Source organism: Mercenaria mercenaria, chromosome 5 (assembly GCF_021730395.1).
Source record: "Mercenaria mercenaria strain notata chromosome 5, MADL_Memer_1, whole genome shotgun sequence".
NCBI lineage: Eukaryota > Metazoa > Mollusca > Bivalvia > Venerida > Veneridae > Mercenaria > Mercenaria mercenaria.
The window spans coordinates 7803314-7823811 of record NC_069365.1 but is presented as its reverse complement, the minus strand read 5'-3'; the positions used below and the strand labels follow the sequence as shown (position 1 = coordinate 7823811).

General features: G+C 32.6%; 1 protein-coding gene across 1 annotated transcript; it reads right to left on the bottom strand.

Annotated features, from left to right (window-relative positions):
- Positions 1-12218: 12218 nt before the first annotated feature.
- LOC123558768 (uncharacterized) lies at positions 12219-14676 on the bottom strand. Its single transcript, XM_045350635.2, has 2 exons — positions 14308-14676; positions 12219-14140 (listed from the first exon to the last, which is right to left on the bottom strand). Exons 1-2 carry the CDS (start codon positions 14322-14324, stop codon positions 13567-13569), a joined length of 591 nt encoding a protein of 196 aa, XP_045206570.2. The 5' UTR covers positions 14325-14676; the 3' UTR covers positions 12219-13566.
- Positions 14677-20498: the final 5822 nt, after the last annotated feature.

Here is a 20498-nt window from a genome sequence, read left to right as displayed (position 1 = left end):
ACATTAAATTGCATGAACAAAACACAAAGTATACATTAAAAATGTTAGCCAGGCAATTTTTCTTTATTGTTAACATTAATCAATAACCATTATTGTAAATCTCACATTATGACTGTATTCATGCGTCTTACAATAAGTATGCTTAAACTAGTGAACCTCACGATATAATTGTTCTCACAGGTCTCAGAACACTAAATGATTTGACATTAAAATATACTGATAACAATAATTACAAATGTGAATAACAACATAGGTATTCTGTTCTAAACAGAATTAAAGAAATAATTGTTACTTTGAGGTTCTATCTTGTATTTTCTACTAGCCTTTTACTATGCAGAAAATATAACTTTGTGCATTTAGGAACTTAACCAACACCGAACAGTTATAATAATAAATGCATGAACAATAACTTTAATTGAAGATATTTACAAAACGATACAGTGTATATGAATATACACATTGGTGAAGTCATTTGGATTTATCAACGTCATCATATAGCGCTACTTTTCTTACCAATCTCTTGTGTATCATGTTATGCTACAAAATAGCAAAATATTCTCTAAGGTAGGACCTTCGTTTAAGCCCTGAAACAATTGTCTAACAGTTAAGGTCTAAAACAATGTCTTTAGCAAACCTTGCATTATGTCATTTTTGCTTTTTTCATTCTCAGCCATGTGACTTAATATCATTTGTAGATATTTTTGTTTGTCATCAGTATCATGTTTCATAACATGATTAGGTGTTTTTGTGTGTCTTGTTACATTTTCAATAACCATGTTACTTTGATTATTTTCAGACTCGTTTGACAAAGACTGTGTATCCATGTCATCTGTCTCTAGGGACTGATCAGAATGCGAAGCACCTGATTCCATACGGGATTCATTATCAAGGTAATTGTTTTCGTCTGTATTGTTACCTATACTAGCTGAACTTTCGCCAGTATTGCTTGCTTTTTGTTCAGTTTCTGAGTCATTTTGTTCCCTACTCTGTTCTCTTAAATGTTTTCTTAACTGAGCTAAAGGAATGTTATCTTCTGAGGAAGAATTTTCACGTTCTTGACGGACTCTATTTGTGCTTTTAGGCATTTTAACTTTTCTGATTTTATTTGATATTTCAGCATCAGAAACATCAGATTCATCATTACTGCTTGAGCTAGAATCATCTGGAGGTATTACATAGTTAACCCTTCGTCTTGGATAACCTTTGACAGCTTTACGTTCGGGCCATTCAGCAATGTCAGCAAGCCTTATCTGATCTGCATGTACTTGAACAACAGAGTTGTCAAGCTGGTTCTTAATAAGGTATGTAACTGGACCTTTTTGTTCAAGGATTCTGTAATGTGATTTCCAGCGATCTTCAAGCTTGTTTTTTCTTTGATAGTTCTTGTAATAGACAGGATCATTTATTTCGAACTTGATGTCTTTTGCTTTTTTGTCTACTTGTGCCTTATGTTTTCGTTTTGAGCGTTTTAAATGTCTATAAGCAGTAAGGAAACTTGCATGTTGTTCTTGAAGAACTATCTTGTGAAGCTCTTCGCCATGGTATTTAGCTCTAGGCTTTAGCAAATTATCGATAGGTAAAATCGGGTCTCTGTTGTAAACTAAATAGAAAAGTGTGAATTTTGAACTTGAAGAAACATTGTGACGTATGCCTGCTAAAGATATATTAAGATGGAGATCCCATTCTCGTGTATTACCTTGAACTCTTTTTGCTAAAATATCATGCAGAACTCTGTGCATTCGTTCTTGTTTGGCATTACTTTCTGGGTGGTATGCTGTACATGATACATTGTCAATGTTTAACTCTTTCAGGACCTCCCTAAAGGCAGAACTTGTAAATTCTGACCCTCGGTCATGAATTATCTGGAGAGGACATCCATATCTAGGATATATCTCATTCAAAAGTAAATCTATTACTGTATTTGTACTTTTATCAGGAGCTGCGAAAGCTTCTGGAAAACCACTGAACATGTCAACAAAACAAATGATGTAACGATTGCCACTAAGTGTCTTCTCATAAGGACCACATATGTCTATTGAAACAATAGCAAATGGAAATGGTGCAATATTTGTTTCTCTTAAGGGCGCTTTAACCTTTGTCAAATTTCTAGACTGGCAATCAACACAAGTTGTTACATATCTATGAAGTTCTTTAAACATATTTGGCCAGTAGTACTTTGTTTTTATAGTTGCAAACATACGTTGTGTACCAGGGTGACCATTGTTGTGATATTCTGTTATAACTAATGATTTCAAATGACTAGGGACATATAGTCTCATAACTGGTTCCTCATCTGGGTTCGAAATATAGTAAAGAACATTGTCTACTTCTAAATACTTCTTCAATTCAGCCTTACTTGGGTCACCATGCTTAAGTTGCATTTTCATCTGAACAATTGCAGGATCTTTATCTTGTTCTAATCTCATATCTAACTCTGCAAATGTTGGGACAGTTTCTACTAAAGAATCTTGTTTTTGATATTCTTTGTTAGCTACTTCTTTCGGGTTTAAATTGTTAGAGTTTATAACATTTATACTTTTAACTTCATATTTGTCAGAAACTTTGTAGGTATTGTCGTTAATATCTGGTTCGATTTCCTGCTCACTTTCTGTTTGTTTATTTTCAGATTCTGGTGGTCGTGAAAAGAAATCAGCAATAACATTTGCCTTTCCTGGAATATACTCTATCTTACAGTTGTAACCACTAATAGACAATGCCCATAACTGAATTTTCTTGTTTTGCATTGGGCTTTTTAATAAATACTGAAGCGGAGAATGGTCGCATTTGATTGTAAATTCAGCACTGTGTAAAAAGAAATCTAGACGTTGCAAAGAATAAAAAATGGCATATGCCTCTTTCTCAATAGTGCTGTATTTCTTTTGTGTTTCACTTAGTTTATGAGATAGAAAATATATAGGCCTTTCTTTATTTTCATCTGATTCTGGTGAATTACACGCTTGAGTTAAGCACGCTGCCACATGACTATCGCTGGCATCGGTATACAGTGTATACGGCTTGTTTGGATCTGGGTAAGATAAGAAAGGAATAGCTGTTAATTGTTCTTTAATTTTCTCAAAACTTTTCTGACATTCTTCTGTCCAAATAAATGGAGACTTTTTCCTTGTAAGGTTAATTAGAGGTTCTGCTATTTCTGAGAATGAGGGGATGAATCGATGATAAAACGAGGATGCCCCAATTATTTTTCGAATTTCACGCACATTTTTTGGAACCGGAAGTGACCTAATAGCTTAAACTTTATCAGGATTTGGTCTGATGCCATCTTCATCTATGACAAAACCTAAGTATTCGGTTTTAGGCTGCATGAATTGACACTTTTTCAACTTAAGTTTAAGTTTATGCTCTCTTAACCTTTGAAAAATAATATCTAAGTGGCGTTTATGTTCTTCTAATGTTTTACTGAATATAAGACAGTCATCTAAATATGCCACAGCAAAATCTAATCCCTCTAAGACTTTAGACATTAATTCCTGGAACACCCCCGGGGCATTAACTAATCCAAAGCACATAACGTTAAATTCGAATAGACCTCTGAACGTGGTAAATGCAGTTTTTTCTTTATCTTTTTCATCAATCGGTATTTGCCAAAATCCTGAGCGACAGTCTAGGGTAGTAAAGTATTTTGAATCCCCTAAGAGAGCCAATATATCATCGATATGAGGTAGAGGATAAGCTGTGGGTCTCACCAGGGCGTTGATCCTCCTAAAGTCTATACAAAATCTGGTACTGTTGTCGTTTTTCTTTTTTACCAGCACAACAGGACTTGCATAAGGGCTTTGAGAAGGTCTTATTACGTTAGCCTTAAGCATTTCATCTATAGCATCACTCATAATTTTTCTGTCATTTAATGGTACTCTATACGGTCGCTGTTTTATCGGTTCACGTTCTACAGTAGGAATTTTCATTGTAATCGTATCTGTCTGTGACAATTCTGAGTCATTATTCGCAAAAACGTCCCTATTTGTTTTAACTAATTTTTCTACATACTGAAAGTGTTCTTTAGGTGCTACTATTTCTTTTGTATTAATACTTGATTTTTCACCCTTATTGTGTGATAATTTATTGACATCAGAAACAGAAGCTATACATTTTTCATCAATTTGTTCAACAGTTGCAACGGCACATCCTTTTCTTAGTTTAATTGTTCTATTTGTAGAATTTACTAACATAACAGGAAACCTACGATGCTTTCGTAACTTTATGACTGAATTAGCTACCATTAAACCAGGTTCTGTACTAAGATAACCATCTTCAACACTTTTTAATTCATAGGTTTTAAAATTCTTTAGTTTAGAGTCTTTTCGTAATTGTCCTGAACAAATATGCACTGTCTGAGGTTTAATTACAGTATCTTTTTGCAATCTAACTACTGAAGCAATATGTACATCTTCTTGTAATGTGACATAGCTATTTTTAACTCTCATTGATAAAAGATCAAAATAAATTCTGCATTTGTTCTGAATGAGAAAGTCTCTTCCAAGTATTGCTTTTCTATTCATATTTGAGACCACATAAAATTTATGTTCTATTTTTTCACCACCTATTCGAAAAATATGATTGGTGTATCCATCTACATGCAGTGAATTACCATTGACAGACTGTAATGAAACTTTATGATTTTTAAATAGTTTTGGCTTCCTATTTAATGATTCATATGTCCTCCTATTAATTAATGAGACTTCTGCTCCAGAGTCTACTAATGCCCTAATCTTCTGTTTCCCTATTCTAATTGTACAAGAGTTTGGATTTCCTGCTAGCGCTATAAAATACGTTGATAAATCATTTTTCCTACCATCGACTTCTTTATGATAGGAAGATCTTAGTTTAAAGGCCTAAATATATTCCTTTTAGGTCCCAATACACTCTTACATTCTCTCATAAAATGTCCTAAATTTCCCACAATTCCAGCAATCAATATATTTTTTCCAATCATAATTGTTTTGAAATTTACTTTGGCTTAATTTCTGCATATGTCTAGTGGCTTTCTTTCGTAATAATACTGCATGAACATATTTCTGACGTGTCCTACATTGCTTGACATTATGACCTAGCCTACGGCAATATTGACAACGAATTTGTGGCTGAATGTGATCTAAGTCTTTAGCTTTTTGACAAGTTTCTGAATAATTTTGCTGGCTAGTAACATTTCCGAATCGTAAATTAAACCGATCTCTTAAATTTTGCTCATCCATTGCTGACGTAACTGCAGTCTGTAAAGTTTCCGGCGAATCACGCATAACTTTCATTTTCAAATAATTTTCTGTTAATCCGTCAATAAAATAACCTATTAACTGTTTCTGAATAATTGCTAAATTAATAGTATGATTTTGACTTTGATCTTGATTTTCATAGGCATCTTCTGCCAAAGTTAATAATCTTTCAGCATAGACATTTACATTTTCATCAGGTTTTTGTTTTATATTTTGCAAAAGATATAAAGCATGCTGTGAGTTGTGTATCTCAGAAAATCTAGTAAATAAAGCATGTTTTAAAGCAGCCCAAGTACAATCTTGATTTTCGTTTATAAATCTATGTACAAAATCTGACACTGGCCCTGTTGCAGTCTGATAGCAAATTAATTTCTTTCTTTCATCATTTAAATCATTTAAAATAGAATATTATTCTATTGATTTTACCCACGACTTAAAATCTTCAGATTTACCATCAAATTTTGAAACCATATGTTGTACACTCTGAGTTCCTATTGCGGTGGAAACATTTTTTAATTGAATAGCCAAATCTTGAAAAATTTGCTGAATTGAAGCGTTGTCTGCCATTTTAGAATAAATTATTTAACAAGCAAATAGAATAGACAGTTTTCTAACCTTGTTTCTTGGCGTGATCATCTAGTGGTATTGCGTACTTCATCGTAGTGCCCTGACAACATTCCAAAGGTCCATCCTGGTCTGCGGCTCCAGAAACGCGCGTTGTAACGTAGCGTGGCCATTTAATACAACAAACATAACCTTTTAACCAGTTTTATTTATCATAGCAACAGTCTTTAATATTTAAACATAACATTTTAGCTAGATATCATTAAGTAAAGGTGACCTTATCAATCTAGCATCTATAACTCATCTTTCTCTCTAACTCCCAATCTAACTCTCTCTCTCTAGATAATTATATTTCAGCATATATACTTAATTAAGCAGTCTAGCCGCTATGTAAAATTACACAATTCCTCGTGCCTTTTTCCTTAACATATCTAACTTTGATCCCGGAAGTAAATGATATAAACGACTAAGTATACCTGTTTAACCCTTGGGCTACATGTTTTGTGACAGGTTTGACAATTCAGCTTTTCAATTTAGATTCAAGTATGATAGTTTATCATCTTTCTACGTAGCATATTAAACAATGATTTATAGAATATACAATATTCCGAACCTTTCAAACCTGTTACATTACATCGTTATAATAATGGTAAGGATTGGAAAGATATCATATTTACAAATGGTTCTTACAGTTACACAGATATTAATAATTATATTAGGGAAACATTAATAAGTAATGGTGATTATGAATTTGATAAATCAGAAATTGCTCCAATAAGTTTGGAATTTGATTTAAGTAGTTTTAAGATTTTGATTTCAATTACAGATAATTTTATGTTGAATTTAGAAAAATCAAATTTTCATACATTGCTTGGATTTGAGAAAAAACTTTAAACAAAACTGAATGGGGAACTACAACACTAAATATAACTAACTCTGTGGATACAATTTACATTCATTGTGATCTTATTGATAATTCATTTCTTGATGGTAATTTCAATGATATTATTTATGCTTTAAGTACTGCAGATTTAACAAGAGCTTATCCATTTACAAAAGAACCACAAAGAGTTGGATATTCTGAAATTAATAAATATATTATAAATTCAATTAGAATATATATTACAGATGTATTTGGTAGAATAATTAATTTTAATGAGGTTGAAACAAGTTTTACACTAATTTTAAAAGAAATTAATTAATTATGAAATTTTAAATTTTAGTTTTATATAATGTACAAAAAAGTTTATGATAAAAATAAAGGAATATTTATTTATGTTGATGCTCACACAGGAAAAGAAATTATACGCGGAACAGGTATCTTTGACACTATAACGAAATTGCTTTCAATTTCAGCCGCATCTTCAATTAGCACAGCTGGAAAAAAGCTTTGGAAACAGCAGGAAAAGCAGCACTTGAAAGTGGAACAAAAAAGGTTGGAACAGAAGTTGGAAATTTAGCTGCTAATAAAATTGTTGAAAAATTTAAAAAGAAACCTGCTCCGGCAGTTGGTAATTTAATTGCTAAGGAATTACAAGAAAAGAATAACAGTAAAAATAATAAGGAGGAGGAGGATATTCATATGAGAATAAATAGAATATTGTCAGCATCTGGGACACGTAAACGTATTAACAGATTAATTTATAAAAAATAAAATAATATATAATATATACATGTTTAGAACAAAACAATATTGTGAAAGATAATAATTAACTCCTATTCAATTAGATACAGCCTTAATATCTGTCTTGGGAAATAATGTTAAGCAACAAAAGAACGGATATCACTTTACAATTAATGATAGAAGCTCATATTTTGATTGGTTTAATGCTTATTTTGAAGTAAGTTTTAAAGTAAATAAGCTTGCTAACGGTAATAATTATGCTGATGGAGACCAAATTGCTCTTATTAATAATGCAGCTTCATTAATTGATCAGATAGTGGTTAAACAAAATGGAAACATTATTTATGATTGTAATAATTTATACAAAGTAACAAATGTAAAGAGTTTGGTTGAATTGTCTGAAGATTATGCAAAAACAACTGGAACAAACGAATATATTTATTTAGATATAAATGATAATGCTGAAAGCAGAAAAACCGAAGATGAATATAATTCGGGGTTTGCTAATAGAAAGGTATTAATCCAGGGTGGTAAAGAGGTAAATGCTAAAATTCCATTAAATAATTATTCATTTTTTCAGGGTTTAGAAACTAATATTAGACCTCCAAGTCAAATTCAAATAACACTACAGCTGACAGATGATGATGAATTAATTTTTAGATCTAATGCTGCTGATGCTGGTAGAGTAATTGTAACAAAATTAATTCTATGGGTTCCACGTTTGGTTTTTAATGAATTTGGACTTAATCTAATTCATGAAAGATTTACAAAAGCAAGATGGTCATACCTACGGGAAATGGTGACGCAATCAACTGATACACAACAAACTAATATAACCTTTAGAATAACGGCTGGTGTAACAAAACCACAACATGTATTTGTTTATTTACAGCGACCTGATAAAAGTAATTCACAAGAACATAATCCACATTTATTAGATACATTTAGAATTAATGAATTAAATGAAAATTGCACTTTGAGCTCTTGTCGTCTTGAAGTTGGTAATGGTGTTTTTTATCCAGAAACAGAATACACAAGTATATCAAGAATATACGATGATGTAATTAATTATTATTATAAACAAAATAATAAGACTACTGGAAGTCTTTTAAATAGTTCAAACTTTTATAGTTTATTTGGATTTGTTCATTTTAACTTAGAATATAAAAAGGAAGTAACTACAGAAGATCCTAAGCATATTACATTAACAGCTAAATTAAATATTCCACCGGCAGCCAATATTCGTGTTTACGCAATTGTATTGCATGAAGAAACAGTTGAAATAAATACTATTGGAAATGAACTTGTTATTGTTTAAATAAAATAAATATAAATTATATATAATGACATCAAATTATATTGGAATATAAAGTTAACCTAACAGATGGACAAAAGAAAAATTTAGCACAAGCTTATAATAATAAAATTCCACATACTTTTAGATTAAAACATGAACAATTACATGGAAACTTCCCTTTACTATAAACAAAAACACAAATTAATCAAATTAAAAAAGCTGTTGCAAATACACGGTGGCGATACCCTGGGTATGCAGGGGTGCAAAATGGCGGCGGAATCTCTCGATTCAGGTAACATTTTTCATTATTACTGTCTTAATACTTAACCAATTTTAACGAAATAAGGACGAGTGCCCGCTCATAAGAATACTACACCCTCGGCTATAAAGCTTGGGCTCCTGAGTTTCGTAGTTTTTGTGAAAAGTGCAACGGCGTATTCTGATAGAAAAAATGCAACTGCTATGTAGGGGGGCATTTTTATGAAAATGATTAAACCAACTATCCCTGTGTGTTTCGAAAAACGGCTTGTAGGGCGGAACCGGGCTTGACATGTTCCAAAGCTGTTGTAGAACTTTAGCAAGTGAAATCGCCAGTTTTCAACAATTCCGGGCGATTGAAAGGAAATGCTATGTGGGGGAGGTGTTTTCATTATGTTATGTGGGGGTGCTTTTGACATGTGGGGGTGACTTAACTGGTTGCTAGGCTGCTAGAGGCACGCAGTGATATGATCATTTGATATATAAAGTATATATAATATGGCTAGAAATTATCTCAGTGGAAAAAACCTTTTCAAGAATGTTTCATTTTGAAGGTGGATGTGACGTACACATATAAATGCCTTCTACGGACACATTTGGGTACATATCTCTGGAACAGACTGTCAACTCCGTCCATTCAGATTCGTACTTGTTTTTTGATAATATTCCCTGTGTTTTTATCGCCGTATCCGTTAAATCGGGGGCAGTATCTTTGTTGCTCTCTCTCTCTCTCTCTCTCTCTCTCTCTCCAAACGTATCAAATAAATAATTTGTTTCTTAATTGATGTCTTTGAAACTCACATACTTTACTCTTTGTCATATTACCTTTACATTGATATATAGACATGCTACCATGACCTTCAAGATAACCTTTTCACGGCAAGACACTTGGCATTTTTCCTATTTATCAAATTTATGCTAATGAATGATTCATTTCTTAATATATATATATATATTTGAAACTCATACATGCTTCTATGAACTCGGCATTCAAGGTAACTTTTTCGAGGCCAAACACTTAGTAAATTTCTTAAGTTTTACCATTACTTTTTCATTTCTTTATGAAATCCCTCCATATTCACACATCCCATTCATTGTACATGCCCATTACATTGGTAAATAAACATTTGACCTTGGTCTTCGTTCTGACATATTTACACGTCAAGCACATAGCTCTTTTTCCAGCTTCATATTTCAACGGTGCTTCAAAAACACATCTTGTTTTTCTTAGTTTTCTCGTATACTTATAGCCAGTTAGCGTACTCCATGCCCCACCAAATATTTTATTTTGTTTTCGGTGCTCACGAGTGCCGTGGCAGTAATGTTTCCTTATCTAACTTTCTGATTAACTGTTTTAACTTTGAAAAAAAAATGAAGAAGAATGTGTTAGTAGAAATATATAGTGAAAGTCAAAATCGTAGCATGATATTTCAAACTGAATTGTTGTATATTTGAAATTTAGCCTATGTATGTGAAAGAGTTTGACCCTTCAACATATTGTTCGAACGGCCAATTATTTCCCTATGTACTAGCAGTAAATGTATTCGGGCCAACGCGGTTCTTGCAATTTAAAAAAAAGAACTGAAAGGTTCTATACAATAATTTTATGCTTTACGCGCAGTTTCTTTTTAAAATAAGGATAGTGATATCGAAAATGTTTAAAATCGTTATTTAGACAACTGCTTTACCACTTTGAACCATAGAATATTTTAAGTTTCAACTGTCATGACTATATTTCAGTACAGTACAACTTCTAATGCCACCTTTAATATTTTTTTTTCCAATTTCTTTAAAAGAGTTTTTATGAATGTTACCACCGCTGTTCCTGGTTGTGGAGATGCAGCTGATCAACTGATAAAAACCCCAGTCGCAAAATTCGCAAAAAAAATCCAACAGCGGCAACGGAGATATAATGTGTTTTAGTAATATACGTCGGGGTTAGTCTTACTGAAACAGCATTTGTATTTCAAATTAAATTGTACTATTCTCACATGACATTTGCACCGGTGGTAAACGAGCTCGTGAAACTTTTTCTTCATTAAATAAAGACAATCTTTGTCGTATAATAGCTATACTGAAACAGAATTGCATTCATTTGAAAATGTGAAGTGATTACAACTTTTTAATATTAAAGTATTGAGTATGTAACATTACAATAAATGACTTACTATTGGTAATTTTGTAGTTGTATTGACCTGCCTAAAAGTAATATGTGTTTTCGTCCGCTGCCACTATGTGTTTAAAGGAATACTACAATAAATCACTAGAATTTGTCAAATGATACTATCGCGCATCTATACGCCGCTTTTTGTTGCAAAATGACTATGTTCCGACTTTTAAAAGTAAAGGTGAAAAGTCAAATAAAAGTAAAGGTCAAATATTAAAGAATATAATTGAACATCTTGTCAACAAAGTTGTTATTTGATTATTAGCCAAATTGGTCAAGTACTAATTTAGAACAAGTTATGGCCAAATTTAATATAATAGATCCAGGCCCCTTATGACACCTATAGCTTTATATCTAGGTGTCGTATGAAAATGCACTCTCCAAAGGCCATAGCAGTATCGTGATCAAGTTTGAAGTTTCTAGTGCTAACGACGTATGAGAACAAACATGCAAAGACGAACGGACGGACATCATCACAATATAATATATAATATGCCTTTAACAGTAAAAAATATTTTTTGCTGGCTTTATTTGTCCGTATTATTGCGTGTCTCTAGCAGCCACTTGAGTCAAAGAGCTATAAAATAAATACTTCTTTGCTTGAGTCACCCCCACATGTCAAAAGCACCCCCACATAACATAATGAAAACACCTCCCCCACATAGCATTTCCTTTCAATCACCCGGAATTGCCGAAAACTGGCGATTTCACTTGCTAAAGTTCTACAACAGCTTTGGAACATGTCAAGCCCAATTCCGCCCTACAAGCCGTTTTTCGAAACACACGGGGATAGTTGGTTTAGTCATTTTCATAAAAATGCCCCCCTACATAGCAGTTGCATTTTTTCTATCAGAATGCGCCGTTGCAGTTTTCACAAAAACTACGAAATTCAGGAGCCCAAGCTTTATAGCCGACGATGTAGTATTCTTATGAGCGGGCACTCGTCCTTATTTCGTTAAAATTGGTTAAGTATTAAGACAGTTATAATGAAAAATGTTACCTGAATCGAGAGATTCCGCCGCCATTTTGCACCCCTGCATACCCAGGGTATCGCCACCGTGAAATAAGAAGGGATTAGAAATTAAAATTTCAAAAAAACAAATGTCCAGTCAAGGTCAAAATGGTGGATTTTTAGGAGCTTTGGCTGGTTTGTTAGGAAAAACAATTCTTCCAATGGCAGCAAAAATAGTTCCAAAAATATTAGCCCCTCTAGGCATCGGAGCCCTTTCCGGACTGGCCAGTACTGGTGTTAGTAAAATACTTGGAAATGGTATGATTTCAGTAGCTAATGATAAGAGAAATATAATATCGCCATATCTTACACCTAATCAAAGAAAGCAACTAGTAGGATCTGGAGTGATTAAATTAACACAAAAACAGAAACAAAATGGCGGTTTTTTAGGCATGTTGGCTGCTAGTCTAGGAATACCTTTGATTACATCTTTGTTAAGTGGTAAGGGACATGGCCAGGGTATACAGATTGACTTACAACGAAGACCGTACAGACGAATTCCTATAGTAAAAAAAAAATTTATAAAAAAACCAATTTCTAACTTTAAAATTGAACAATGGATTAAACAATTAAAAATTAAAAACTTTAGGGGTGTATTTAGTAGAAATAATTTATTAAATTTATTAAAATCAAAAGCAAAGGACGAGTGTGGAATAATCAATTTAGATGACTCTGTTGGGTCTGGAACACATTGGGTTTGTTACTTAAATGATATGTACTTTGATTCATTTGGACTTCCTCCACCAAAAGAAGTAATTAAATATATACCTGGGGTCAAGTATAACAACATACAATATCAAGACAAAACAAGTACACGCTGTGGATACTATTGTTTATTTTTCATTAAAATGTTACAAGATGGTATAAACATTTATGATTTATTGTATAAAATACTAAAAGTTAACAATAAAAGAGTAAATGAACAAACAATTATAAATTATTTTAATAAAATGAGTTAAAATGGATTAAAATGTACCAAGAACGTAATATTCTTTACTACTAACAAAAATGTATCATAAGCGTTATATTCCATACTACTCCCAAAAGCGTATACGGAAGTGACGTGCGTTTACACTGTAAACGTTACATTAAATAGAAGTATAGATATATGAAAATAAACTTGAACGGAAGTGACGTGCGTTTACAGTGTAAACGTTACTATAAATAAATGTATAGATATATAGAAATTCCACTAATGTTAAAAATAAAATTGAACATGGTATACGGAAGTGACGTGCGTTTACAGTGTAAACGTTACTATAAATAAATATGAACATTGTACATGGAAATTCCACTAATGTTAAAAATACTTGAACGGAAGTGACGTGCGTTTACAGTGTAAACGTTACTATAAATAAATGTGAACATAATACTTGGAATCCTTACATAGATTTCTACTGTTAAAAGCTGATTTTGTTACCAATGCAACTCTGTACATATTTCTTCGATTAATTTACTATTTTTGATTAAAGTTCCAGTGTTTAAAGCACACTTCAATAAATTCTTATGTTTCTCAATTAATTCATAAACTAAAGCCAGGTTTCGACAGTAGGAATCTGTGTAATGTACACCTCTGCGATGAAAATAAAGTCCCAGATTACAATCCTTTGGGCTAACTGATCTTAGATTTTTAATAATAAATCCAATCTGATGTGTACAATAAACAATATTCCGTTTGTTTCTGTATATCTGCTTGTCTAAATTTCTAATGCTTTCAATACATTTGTCCTCGCTTGAAATATCCACATTAAAATTTTCTAAAACCTCCTCTTGTCCGAATGATTTCGTAATTTCTTCTTTAAGCTTTTCTTTTAACGTACTCCTTGTTTGTCGCTTTGTTGGCTTACATGTATCAACCAATTTCTTGTAATACTTTGAACTGAATGTTGTAGCCCATTCTTGGCATACAAAATCTTCTTTGTAATTATCTTTAAAATGGGTTGTTAATTCCGTCAAATCTTTTAACAGGTCTGCTGTTGTATTTTTATCCCTAAAAAGAAACACAATCTAAAGAATTATATAAGTATAAGCAGGTAAAAATAAATTTATCTCTAAGAAACACAAAATAATATTTCTAAAGTTAGTGAATGAGATCCGTCAAAGATCTGCTAAAGCTTGAACATATAGTGGCGTAAATGTGTTTTGAAAAGTACTTACATTGTAATCGTTTTCATTGTTTCTGTTCTATCGTTGTATGTATTATAAGTCAGCAAAGAATGTTCTGGTGTTAATCGATTAGGTTTGTGTTGCAAAATACGACCATTTTTCAGAAAATATCACGTAAATCCCATATAACATTTTCAAATAATACGATAAAACGAAAGTGAAGGAAATATGTCAGTTATTTATAACCAGGTTTTCCGAAAATACAAGAAAACGAAAGTAAAGTAAATATGTCAGTTATTTATAACCGGGTTTTCCGAAAATACGGGAAAACGAAAGTAAAGTTAAAACCTGTGGATTTTAAATTGTCCGGCATTAGTTGGTTCGGACCGAGGATTAAAGGTCAAATGGGGTCAAAAACGCTCGCTCCATCATGTTTCTAACTACTCGTGAGATTCTGACCCCGTGAGGATATGTGCGTTTACAGTAGCTAACTGATTTAAGTCAATGTTGGTAAACAGAAGAAGCATCATCTTTACCTCTTTCTGTTTCGGTTTCGTAGAAATGGGTAATACAAATGAATCGCTCTACCTGTTTGCCTGCCTGCATGATTTAGATGAATTACTTTGTTTTACTTTTTATTATTTATGTGAATATGAATAGTTTAAAAGAAAATAATTACAAAATTACAATATTGTGAAGTGTATATACTGTTTGTTTATGTTTGCGTTTAAGTACAAAAAAAAAAAAAAAAAAAAAAAAAATTAATCCATCATATGTATTGTAATTATATAGGAAGATTTCTCTCTCTGAGCCAGTTCGTATATAGATCGATATTCTACAGTCATACATATATTTTTGAATATCATATGTATATGGCTTCCCAAATATTCTTGCAATTTGATATTTAGAAAAGCTAGTTGATATTCTACAGTAATATATTATTGAACATGTGACATTCTATATTTCCTTAGCTTTTGTAAATGAGTTAAAAGTTAATACATTGCATGCGTATTTGAATTGTTACTTTCGTACGGGTTATAGGCCTACTATTATAATTGTGTAAATACATGTATAGCATTTTATTTCACTTGTATGTTTCTGAACATGTATGTAAAATGTGCTCTTCAATTTGGAGGAAATAAAGATATATATTATAATATTTTGACGATTAGGAAATGATTTAATAAGTTACTGAAACCTTTTGATAACGATACTGCATGGTCAATTGGTCACGCGGCATTATGAGTATGACGGTATTTGGGTTCATCAAATTTTTGTTTTACGATAATGCAATATGTAGTTCTATCATTCAAAGATACATTCACTGAGAATAAAAAATCGCTTGCAGTCATTGATTTACTACAGAGAAAATGATGAAATGATGGCTTAAAATTAGCATTTGATGAATCAATGTTGAACGTGGATATTTTTTTTTTTTGCACTTAGATCTAACATCCTGTTTTTAGTATTTTTATTATTAAGTAAAATTTGTACATGCCCTTCTTATTGTACTAGGTGTACAAAGAAAGATATCTTCTACTAACATTAGAAACTGAGTTTGACAAGGCCTCTTTTCTCGGAAACTTTGCTGCAATTCATAGAACATATCGTTCTTTGTGAAGTGTTTTGTTATGCTAGAGGATACAATGAGTTCCAGGGTTTGACACAAGATACTGGTAAGAGAGATCGGGCGATAGTTGGCTGGGTCTGACCTAGAGCCTTTCTTAAAGATGGGAGCGACATTCGCCATTTTCCATATATCTGGCAGAGTACTGGACTGCAGGGATTTTTAGAAGAGTTTTAGGGAGATCTCTCGGCTAATATTCTTAAGTACGACCGGTCTTATTTGGTCGGGCCCTGCAGCTTTATACATGTAGAATATTCCCCGGTGGTTTTATAATATTTTCTATTTCTGCAGCTTTCTTGTCAAATAAGTCAAACATGCATATCCCTCTACTCGTAAGCGGTTTATCCTTATAATTGTCCAGATAGCAAAGATAAACAAGTGCCTGATTGATACGCAAAAGCTCCGTTACTATGACATGAACTGATTCGAATTCAGTAGCTGTACAGAATAAGTGTTATTTTGAATTGATAGTATAAGAGTATGCATTTCGTTTATGAAAAAAAAATATAATCAGTTTTCTTAACTATATCATTCTGCTGTATTTGCAAGTTCTTTACATGTAAAAGTTGCCTGTGTGTGTAGAAAGATTAACCGGAAACACTAGAGCACCATGACCTGTTTTTATTCGTTAGAATTTGATATTTCGTTTTCATGTTAATAGCACATTAAATACAGAGAAGGATAGACGTCACAATAAACATTAAACCATATGTATTCCAACGCAGTATTACACGAGAGTTATAGCTGAGAAATGATGTGCGCAAAATTTCTTCTAAATTTTAGTCTCAAAAAGCTTTCTCGATCCAGCAGCTTTGTTGTATTCTCTTCTTTATTGGTCAATACATTTATGTATGCAGACTACAAATCAAATCTCTTAAATCGCCACTTGTCTAGAGCCTCATAAACACAATATCAGTATAATATTATACTGAATCTCGGTAATGTTTTGTTCCCTACTGTTTGATTAGATTGGTATTTACATAGAAACCAAGTATGATATTTCACGGCAGTTCTTTATCATGTGCAGTAGCTATAACTGGTCAGAATTATTAGCTTTTAGTGGAAAATATTTTAGATGAGTTCATATTGTCATTATTGAAAGCATTCAGTAGTATATACATCGCTTCTGTATTCGCAGTGATGTAACGATAGAACCCATGTATTTATTATTTCTACTGAAATAGCATGCCTCATGGCTTCTGAACAACATGTTTTTGGCTTCCATTGTATACGAACGTCTCGTCACCATATGCAATATGTGCAGCTGACTCGCGAACCGTTAACAAACCTTTTTACATAAGCACGTTCCGTGGCAAAGCGAAAACGTATTACGGCCCATAAACGGTAGTTCAAAAAGAAATGACGTCATTCTGATTTAACAACGATGACATTCCCGATTTTTTCAAGAACTTTTATAATACCGTTGACGGAAAATGTATGCAGTTCAATTTTGCTTTTTACACGTTTTGTACTCGAATAGTGTTAACGCTAGTTGCTTTCGTATTTTAACATCTGCAGAATCCTTTGGAATTCTGAAGATCTTATTACATTTGAAAACATGCATTATTCTAAACATTAACATAAAATGCCTATGAAAAGACGCTAAAGTTTTACATAGACATAATGGTAAAGTAACTTTTCATAATGAATCTCATACATTTTTCTTTGTTATTGCTGTCTACCATTTGTATTTTGTTCGTCAAAAATTGATTACGAATTCTGCTGATGAGAAATGTCGAAACTGTCAATAATATCTGAACTCAAACCCGGTAACATATTAGCTCTCTATAATCATACTGAATGATTCAGTTGACATTTTGACAGCAGTCACATTTTTACGCCACAACGCCGTTCAGACTATTCATAACATTCCAATTATAGAATAATGTCATATTATTTCCTACAGTCTGTGTAGTTTAGCAGAAATAGTTGTTTCCATTGGGATTTCTTGATGAATAGTTTTCACATGTCATACAATATTATAGTTGAAAGCTTTCAGTTCTGTACACAGGGAACAGCTGTATCACTGATTTATGTGTCATGCAATTGCCAATTCGACGATTTCTCGATACTTATGAGTATTTTTCCTAACAAACTATATTACTTTGTGTACATACATGTACCTGTATCAAATTATAAACGATTCAGCGATCATTTGCATGCTGTGCCACTATAAATACTGCAGTTGCAAATAATTATATTACGACCGACGTGATGTTTTATTGTCAAAACCTTACAACTCGTCATGACTGTTTACTTCTAGGAAATGCTATATGTAAATGTATGAAAATGGATTTCTGTTTTTAGCTCGACTATTCATAGAATAGTAGAGCTATTGGACTCGCCCATGCGTCATATTATTTCCTACAGTCTGTGTAGTTTAGCAGAAATAGTTTTTTCGACATAGAATTTTTTGGTTAAGGTTTTGTATGTAAGCTGGTATCTCAGTACTCACTAACTGGAATGGATTGAAACTTCACACACTTGTTCACTGTCATGATCTGACTTGAAATGCAAAGGGTCAATAACTCAACTTCGCATTTTACAAAATTATGCCCCTTTTTCGACTTAGGAGTTTTTGGTTAAATTCCTATTATGTAAGCTGGTATCTTAGTACCCACTAATGGGAATGGATTGAAACTACACTTGTCCACTGTCATGAGCTGATAAGCACTATGCAGGTTCCATAACCCTATTTTGCTTTTTTACTAAATTATGTCCCTTTTCCGACTCGTATTCATTCAATCAACAAGGCTGTTGAATAGTCGAGCGTTGCTGTCCTCAGACAGCTCTTGTTTTATTTGCACCATAACAATCAGGGATATATCCGCATAAAACACTAAAAAACTAATAGGAATACAATATATTGACCTTTGATTTTATACAAAAGTTAATTTGCATTTGGTGTAAAATTGAGTATGGAGTAAATTTACTCATGTCACACGACCAAATCATTTGTAAAAATTCATATAGGCATATGCACACTATTTATGTGCAGACAGATACATGCAAACATACCTTTAATTTTAATAAATTTGATAAATCAAGAGAGCTGAATTTTTAATATGACGGTAAAGCCTCTTTGTACAGTGTATATAAAGATCACTTTTGGCCGCGTACATGTCACGGGAGTTTCAACAATGAATGACAAGAATAATTTCAACTGGATTGACGATGTCATTTACCGCTTGGCCTTGTGTTCGAATAAATTACGATTTTCTGTTTTATGCCGATGCTGGAAAAACTGGTGTTACACCCCGGGGTGTAAGGTGACTTCGTGTGTGATTTATGAATGAATGCGTGAATTTATACGCTACTATAACAAAATAGTATTTAAAGAAAACGTATTTCTGCAATTATTTCTGCTGTTGCAAGAAAAAAGAATCTGTCAATAGCTGGATGTGCGGATACACATATCTTGCTGTCGGTTAGCTGTTACGAATTTTGTAAAAAGTAAAACCGTATGTACACCCATATGCACATATATCACAACACAAACAAACGCGCACACACTCGCGCACTTGTTAAAATAATCCAAATTGATTGCAAGAAAAGTGCCTTTAATTATGTGTTTTGTCTCTACAACTGAACGTTTCATGTTTGTTATGTGTCATATAAAATACTCCTTTCCTGTTCTGTGACGCATCCGACATCATTACTTTATTGAAAAATGTTCCACCGAATATTGACTGGTTTCCATGGTTCCTTCATATAGATTACAACAGTAAACATACAAATAGCCTGTGTGGCAGCATTGTGATTCATCCAGGTAACTTGATGATATTTTGTAAAAAAAAAGGACAACTTTCATTGCGCGTGATTCGATGCTACGAGAAAGTCTTGACTTTTGGTACAGTATTGTTGCCTAGACTATGCCTTATACCAGCAGAACTGATAGACGGATAATGACTCGCTGTCGAATCTTCACTTTATCTTTTTGCGATATCTAGTTTCTATCAGATCCCTATTTTAGCCTGGGCCAATAGTGTGTATCATATGTGCTGTTTTAATGCCGGTGAAAAATTCAAGGTCATAGTAAAATTTAAAAGATCATTCAGATAGTTATCAGCTTGATTTTTTTTAAGTCATAGGAATCTAAATTCAAATGTTTTACTGTTGAGAACTGTTCAGTTTGACCCTGCTGAGGGTTGGACATTTATTTTTTTAATTTATGTTTCTCCTTCCCAACTTTTTATAGATATAAAAGCGTAAAATATGTATTAACATCAGTTGGTGCCAGAATAACAGGGTAAAATGACAAATCGTAGGTAACCGTACATCATTTACATTAATCAAATTGATCTACTAGTAGTATGTTTTTTTTAAATTTCTCTGCAATATTTTGTCTTAAGGTACAAAGACTTCGTGGGAATATGAATACAGCAATTTTATATAATCAAAATGGATTTAAATGCATTTGGATTGCTGAAGGATTTAACTGTTAATGGATAATCACTGCTTTTAATCAAATGTCTAAATTACATTAGGTTATTAGTTGACAGGCTGCAAAACACCTATGCAGCTGAATTGATCACTTTGTTATCAAATCGAAATGCAAACAATCGGCTGGTGTAATGTAATATTGATAGCAATATCAATGATGTATCATATTTAC